Genomic DNA, 8006 nt, shown 5'->3' with positions numbered 1-8006 from the left:
AAGCCATCAGAAAACAAGGGATAAAAGTATCCTGTTAGTGCAAGGACAGAGAATTAAATGAACTTTACTTGGACAGAAACACAAGCTGTGTGAATAAGAAGTGACTTAACCCCATTAACAACCTGGCCCTCTCACCTGTGAGGTAAAGATGGTAAAAACACCCTCGGAAGGCTCAAGTGATGATCAAATGAGATAATCCCTTAGCCAGTGCTTTAGCACAATGTAAGCGCTCAAATAAATACTGGAGAGTGATCCCAGCAATTATTTTATACTCATAAATGTAGTTGGAAGGTTGAATTAGATGCTAAATGCTACATTACATTTTATAACTGTTTTTAAGAGCGTTATGCAAACCAGCCATCATTGGAGCGAAATATTTAAAAATACATATAGTTGATAGTCCAGATAGATACTGTGGCATAAAACCAGGAGAAATCAGGAAGAAAAAAATAACCAGTGCGTGTAGATGCTTAGATTCTACTGTGAACCGAGATGGGTGAGTAGACCAGACCGGGTGCCTGCGGGAAGCTGGGATTCCGCGGTAGGAAGCCTGCGCCCGGGAGCTCCGGGGCCAGCCTCGCCCGGCCCCGCCCCGTCGGAGCCTCCTTCCCAGCTTCCCCGGCGGCGTCGCCGTGACCTCACTTCCGGTCGCCGGACGCACGTGGGAGGAAGTGCCAGTGCCCGCGGCTGCTTGTCTCTTGGGTTACGTCCGTCCGCGGGCAGGGCCGCCACCTCCACCTGCGCCGCTGCTATGGGAGTCCCGGCTTTCTTTCGCTGGCTCAGCCGCAAGTACCCGTCCATCATTGTCAATTGCGTGGAAGAGAAGGTAAGGAGGCTCCAGGCTGCCGCCACGCCAGAACCCGGAGGCCCGGAGTGTCCAGGCCGCGGTCCTCGAGGCCCGCCGCCCGCCTCCAGGGCACTGTGCAGGGGCCCGCGCCCCTGTCTGCCCCCGACAGCCTCGGCCGGACGCGCGCTGGGCGCGGCAGCTCGGACTCTGGTCCCCGGGGCGGCCTTGCCAGGGTGAGGGCCGGGCGCCGGGGCTCGGGGAGAGTTGCTCCTCCCCTGTCCGCGGGTTCCTGGCCCGAAGGCCCCGCCCACGGCTTTGTTTCCTCCCGGCTCGGCAGTTGTCGGGTTTCGAAAGAGGCACCGTGGCTGTCGGTCCGCTGAGTTAGCTGGTTAGCGCTGCGCGGGTGCAGGTGCCAGCCTCTAAGCACCTTGTGAAGCAGTCCCGGGCGACGAGCTTTTTGTTGTCTCCTGACCCATCCTGAAATGTTTTCTTCTGTGGGAGAGGCCATTTGTTGCTGTTGTCTGGTCCTCCGGAGAGAAAAGCACTTCGGCAACGGCTAGGACAGAAGTCTCTCAGTGGTCCCTTGTCTAGGTGCCCAAGTGCTGGACAGCATACCTTTGACATTTTCAGAATTTCTGGGTGCACTTGAACAATATACTTTTTGCTGTTAGTTTTTAGTGTCATGAAGACTTGACTTTTGTTTTTATCATTTCCGTGTTTCGGTCCAAGTTCGATTTTGTACTCTTAATTAGAATTTCCAGATTGGGGGGGTTCAGGGGGCACATTATGTTCCCCATCCCTTCGTTTTTGGAGGAAGTACCCATTCGACACTGGGAACTTTTGGCTTAGTCTAGTGAAACCTTGATTTTGACAAGTTCCTATCCTAGGAGGAAGCGAAATCCTTGTTCTGGTGACATAGCTACTACTCCCCGTGTTTTTCTCAAAGAAAAACTGTTAAACTGAATGCTTATTTCCTTTGCTTTTATGTAACTTTTATAAAACTTATGTAAAACTTATACTTTAATAATAAATAAAATTTCATCAAACTTTAACTTTACTTGCACCTTAACCTGTTTCTACTCTCTAGTGATAACCACTTCTATTTTTGGTTTTTCTCTAAATATAATGTTTATGTCTGATTTATTGGTCTTGGGTGTTTCTGTTAAATTCTAATTATGATAGAAGACGATGTAGTCACATATACAGCCTCTTCCCCGCCCCCTGTTCTCCTAATCATTTGTCTTTATTTCTTTCGTTGGTAAACTTAAAGTTATAAAGTAATATTCCTTTATTTATTTATTTTTTAAAATTCCATCTCCTAAACAAAGTATCTCTTGACTCTTCACCTTCTGGGATTAGATATTAGTTTTTCTACCCCGGCTGCCCTTAGTCTTCATCTCAAGCTTGTCACCTGTTTTTGCTTTGTCCAAAATTAAGTTGTCAGGACTTGGGCTGTACAGATTTGTTTTAAAAGCAGAAAAATCAAATTGTACTGGTGATTATCATCACTGTGTCGATTCAGGTTATGTACTGTGATTCTGTTTCTTCTCTTGTGTTACTTTTCATCTTTTTCTGTGTGTTGCCTGTTTTCCACTATACATGGTTCCCCTTCCAGACTCTTATCAGCTACTCTTATCAAGTCCTCTTTCTAATTGGAGACTGCTTGAGGTTTTTATTTCTGTTGCTGTCATACCTGGTTATTTAGGCTTGCTGGAAAGCTGCTTCCTGAGATTTAAAAAAATATATATGATTTGGAGGTACTTTTTTCTAATTATCCCTCTTGGCTTAAACCCTTCCTTGGTTTTTGTTCTTAATTGAATTCTTAAGAAGTGCTGTGTGGCATTTGAGTTTAGTAAGTTCATTCTACCCATGAATGATCATTAGCTAGGCAGAGTTTGAGTTTGAAAATTACTTTCCCTCAAAACTTTAAAAGCATTGTTCTTTTCACTTCTGTCATCCAGAATTGTTGATGAAAGTTGATTGTTAATGTGATTTATTATTTTTAGCTAACACTTAGTAGTATTTAACACATACTAGGTACTTTGCAGACTAATGTATTAAATCCTTATAACAACCAGGAGTACTTCTTTTCCTCCACTTATTACCGATGAGAAATCTGCAGCACAGAAGGCCTAAGGAATGTACTCAAGGTCACGTGGTTAATATGTGGCACAGCAGTGTCAAAACCAGGAAGCCCGTGCTCTTAACTTTTTTGCTTTCATTCTTCTGTAGTTCTGTTTTGCTTTATAAAATTTTAAAAGATCTTTATCCTTGATGTTATAAACTTTCATGATGATGTACTTGCATACAGGTATTTTTTGTTGTTGTTTTTAATTTCAGTTCATTTTGATCAGTACTTTGTTTACTCTGAGTCTGGAGGCTTTTGTTCTTTATTCCAGGGAATACTCTTTGATTTTTTTTTTTTTTTTGTCTTTTTGCCATTTCTTGGGCCGCTCCCTCGGCATACGGAGATTCCCAGGCTAGGGGTCGAATCGGAGCTGTAGCTGCCAGCCTATGCCAGAGCCACAGCAACGCAGGATCCGAGTCGCGTCTGCGACCTACACCACAGCTCATGGCAACGCCGGATCATTAACCCACTGAGCAAGGGCAGGGATCGAACCTGCAACCTCATGGTTCCTAGTCGGATTCGTTAACCACTGCGCCACCAGGGGAACTCACTCCTTGATTTTTTTTCTCCTTGCTTTTCTTTTTGTCTGCCCTCTCAGAACTCTAAATACTGGTCCTCCTAGATTGATCTGTTTTTTCTTTCTCCTTCTGTTCTCCCCTTGCTCCTTCCCTGAGACATAATTGACCTAAACAAACTGCACATACTGAAAGTGTACATTTAACACATTTTGTCATTTGTGTGTCTCCATGAACCCATCACCACAGTCAAGATAATGAACACACCTCTGAAACATTCCTTCTGCCCTTTTGTTGTTCCTCCCCACAGCCCCTCCCTGCTGCCCATCTTTAGTCAACCACTGATTTCTGACTCTATAGATAGGAAGTTTTCATTTTTTACCATTTCATGTAAATGGAATTATGCAGTATCTATTCTCTCCCATTAACCTGGCTTGGTTACTTTGATTCAGAATAGTTACTTTAAAAGTCATTCATGTTGCTACTTGTATCAATACTTTATTCCTTTTGTTTTTGAATAGTATATTCTATGTTGTGCCTGTATCCCATTTTGTTTATTCATTCACCTGAATGGTGAACATTTGGATTGTTTCTAGTTTTTGGCTATTTAAGAAAAAAAAAAGCAGAAGTTCCCATCATGGCTCAGCAGTTAGCGAACCCAACTAGCATTCATGAGGACACGGGTTCGATCCCTGGCCTCGCTCAGTGGGTTGAGGATCGGGTGTTACCGTGAATTGTAGTGTAGGTTACAGACACAGCTCCGATCTGGTGCTGTGGCTGTGGCGTAGGCCAGCGGCTACAGCTCCGATTGGACCCCTAGCCTGGGAACCTCCATATGCCCTAGGTGTGGCCCTAAAAGACAAAAAGACCAACCAACAAACAAACCTCTGTGAATATTGGTATACAGATCTTTGTGTAGACAAGCTTTCATTTCTTTAGAGAAGATTCCTAGGAGTGAACTGGTTGCATGGTATGGTAGATGTTTTAAAAAGGAAAACTTGTCACATTGTTTTCCATAACGGTTGTACCATTTTTATTGCTACCAGCAGTGTATGAGAGATCTAGTTGCTCTATTTCCTTGCCAATACTTAGTATGGTTAGTCTTTTTAGTTTTAGAGTAGTGTTATCTCAGTGTGGTTTTAATTTGCATTTCTCTAATGGCAGATGGTGTTGAGCATGTCTTTGGCTGCTTATTTGCCTTCCATATATCTTCTTAAGTGAGGTGTCTATTAAGATCTCTTTGCCCATTTTTAAGTTCTTGTCTTATTGTAGTTTCTTATATATTGATTTTTTTGCAAATATTTTCTCTTAATTCTTGGCTTGCCTTTTTACTTATTAGCAGTGCAAAGAGCAAATATGCTTTTAATTTTAAAGTCTGCTTTCTTTATTTTTCCTCTGTATTCCTGCTTTTTGTTTATATTTAAGAAATCATCACCAAAGCCAAGCTTACCAAGATTTTTCTTGTTTTCTTAGAGATGTCTTATAGTTTAGGTGCACCCTATTCTGTTTTAGTTTTTTAAATTAGTGATATACATTTATTTTTAAATGTTAAATGCACCTTGCATTTCTTTGGATAAGTCCTACCTGGCATGTGTATTATTTTTATATACTGTTAGAGTCAATATGCTAAAATTTCACATATATGTTCAAAAAGGATATTTGTCTGTAGTGTTCTTGTAATGTTTTTGTCCAGTTTGGGTATCTCGGCCTCATACTGAGTGGAGAGGTATATACTCTCTAGTTTTCTGCAAGAGTCTGTATAGAATTGGTGTTATATTGCTTCTTTAAATATTAGGTAGGGAGTTCCCGTCATGGCTCAGTGGAAATGAATCTGATTAGTATCCATAAGGACGCAGGTTTGATTTCTGACCTCGATCATTTGGTCTGGGATCCAGCATTGCTGTGGCTGTGATGTAGGCCAGCAGCTACAGCGCCAATTCAGCCCCTAGCCTGGGAACCTCCATATGCATGGGTGTGGCCCTAAAAAGATTGCAAAAAAGGTTAAGTAGAATTCACCAGTGAAGCTGTCAGAATCTGAAAGTTTTAGGGGAAGATTTTAGCTACAAATTCCTTTTTTTTTTTTTTTTTTGGTAAGTCAGCGTAGAGCCATCCAGATTATTTATTTCTTTTTGAATGAGCTTTTGTAGTTTATATCTTTAACACATTTTGTTCACTTCATCTAGGTTGTCGCATTTGTTTATGTAAAGTTCAGAGTATTCCTTATTATCTTTTTACTGTCAATAGAAAACATAGTGATATGACTTCTTTAATTCCTGATACTAATTTTGTTCTTCCTATATTGTTCCATTATCAGTCTAGCTAGATTGATCTCAAAGAACTAACTTTTGATTTCATTGATTTTTTTTGTTTGTTTCATTTTTATTATTAATTGCTTATTCTTACTTTGAGTTTAGCTTGTGTTTCTTGTCCTCATTCCTTAAGGTAGAAGCTGAGGTCATTGCCTTGATGCTTCTTTGAGTTGCTTCTGTTGAGCGTCATAAAATGCCAGCTGCATGCCAAAACATTGACATGTTATCTTTTCATTTTCATTCAGTAAAAAACACTTTCTTATATCCCCTTTGACTTCTTTGGCCCACTGGCGTTCAAAGGAATGTTACTTAATTTTCAGATGTTCAGAGGATTTTCTGGGCATTTTTTCTCTGTTACTCTGATTTACTTCCCTTCTCAGAGAATATACTTTGCTTAATTTGAATTATTTTAAAGCTTAACTGATTCGTTTTATGACCTAGAATGTGGTCTTGTTAAATGTTTCATTTTGACTTGAAAAAGACACAAATACTGCTGTTGTTGGGTAGTGTTCTGTAAATGTCGATAAGATATGGAAGACCTGAACAACACATAATGATTTTCTACTTCTTGTTCTGTCAATAATTGATAGGGGTGTGGAAATCTTTTTTTTTTTTTGGATTTGTCTCTTTTTTTCTTTCAGTTCTGTTGGTTTTTGCTCCTTGCATTTTGAAACTCCTTTGTTAGTGCATAAAGTTAAGGATTATTATGTCTTCTTGGTGAATATGCTTCTTTATCATTATAAAATGATTTTTTTCCTTTTTTGCCACGCCTGCGGTGTATAGAAATTCCAAGACCTGGGATCAAGCCCAAGCGACAGCAGTGACATTGCCTAATCCTCAACTGCTAGGCTACCAGGGGAACTCCCTAAAATTACCTTTTTTTTTTTTTTTCTTTTTTTAGGGCCACAAGTGCAGCATATGGAAGTTCCCAGGCTAGGGGTTGAATCAGAGCTGCAGCTGCTGGCCTACACCACAGCCACAGCAACACAGGACCCGAGCCATGTCTGTGACCTACACCACAGCTCACGGCAGTGCCCGATCCTTGCCCCACTGAGACCCAGGATCAAACCCACATCCTCATGGATGTTAATCAGATTCGTTTCCAGTGTGCCGCACAGGAATTCCTAAAGTGATCTTCTTTTTCCTTGTTAATATTCTTTGCTCTGAAAGTTATTTTGTCCAATGTTAATATGACCAGACCTTTTTACCAGTGTTAATGTGATCTATTTCCATCTTTTTACTTTTAGCCTATTTTTGACTTTATCTTTGGTGGCTTTGGGGGAGGGAGACAACATACAGTTGGTTCTTGCTTTTTTATACACTTTGATTGTTGCCCCTTCCTTTTTTTATTGTGATGAAATATGCATAATGTGAAACTTGTCGTTTAAGTGTAGAATTCAGTGGCATTAAGTACATTCACAAGATTTTGAAACCATTCCTGCTGTCCATTTCTAGAACCTTTCATCATTCCAAATAGAAACTCTGTGCTCATCTAAACAACAGTTCTGTTTTCTCTTCCCCCCCAACTTTCTGTCTTATGAATTTGCTTATTCTAGGAACAAATATAAGTGCAATCATGTAATATTTGTCTTTTTGTGTCTGGTTTATTTTACTTTTTCACTTAGTGTAATATTTTCAAATTGATCCATGTTTAGTATGTATCAGGGTTTTTTGAAACCTTTTAATTGATTTATACACAAGTACATATATGCATATATAGGCACTTAAATGTTTAAATTTTTCTTATGTTGAAGTTATAGAAGTATGCATTTAGCTTGTTAATTTTCAAACTGAAAATGTATAACTTGCTTCCATATTGTGAAACAGAATATTATCATACCTTAGTACCCTGGAAGTCCCCCTTTGTTCTCTTCCAGACAAGAGCCACCCCACAATCCTGTCTTCTAGTAGCAGAGGAGAGTTTTGGTAATGCTATATTATTAAAAATGGTTCTATAACCTCTACCCTCTCTTGTATCTGTGTTTATAAGATGTCATGTTTCTGGGATTTATCTGAATTTGTCTCATTGCTCTGCAGTATTTCACTGTGGAATCCTTTGTATGAAAATATAATGAATTTTATTGGAAAACAGTTTGGGAGCATCTGTAAAATCTGAAAGTACACAATTCTGTAACTTAATTTTTAAGCGTGTAATACTATCCCATTGTATGTATATATATTTTGTTTGTTTGGACACGGGTTATTTTTACCTCTTAATTATTGTGACTAATGCTGTGAACATTGGTGTACAATTATCTGAACAGTAG

At 40.0% G+C, this 8006-nt stretch overlaps 1 protein-coding gene across 2 annotated transcripts in view; it reads left to right on the top strand.

Moving 5' to 3' along the window:
- Positions 1-656: 656 nt before the first annotated feature.
- XRN2 (5'-3' exoribonuclease 2) overlaps positions 657-8006 on the top strand; it is an 87247-nt gene continuing 79897 nt past the window's right edge. For both annotated transcript variants that reach the window (XM_047771588.1, XM_047771590.1), the window contains exon 1: positions 657-826. In XM_047771588.1, the coding sequence (XP_047627544.1) occupies positions 752-826 (75 nt within the window). In that variant the 5' untranslated portion in view covers positions 657-751. The remainder of the gene's footprint in view (positions 827-8006) is intronic.

Source organism: Phacochoerus africanus, chromosome 3, assembly GCF_016906955.1.
Source record: "Phacochoerus africanus isolate WHEZ1 chromosome 3, ROS_Pafr_v1, whole genome shotgun sequence".
Lineage (NCBI taxonomy): Eukaryota > Metazoa > Chordata > Mammalia > Artiodactyla > Suidae > Phacochoerus > Phacochoerus africanus.
Note: the sequence above shows the minus strand (reverse complement) of the source record. Positions and strands in the feature narration are given on the sequence as shown.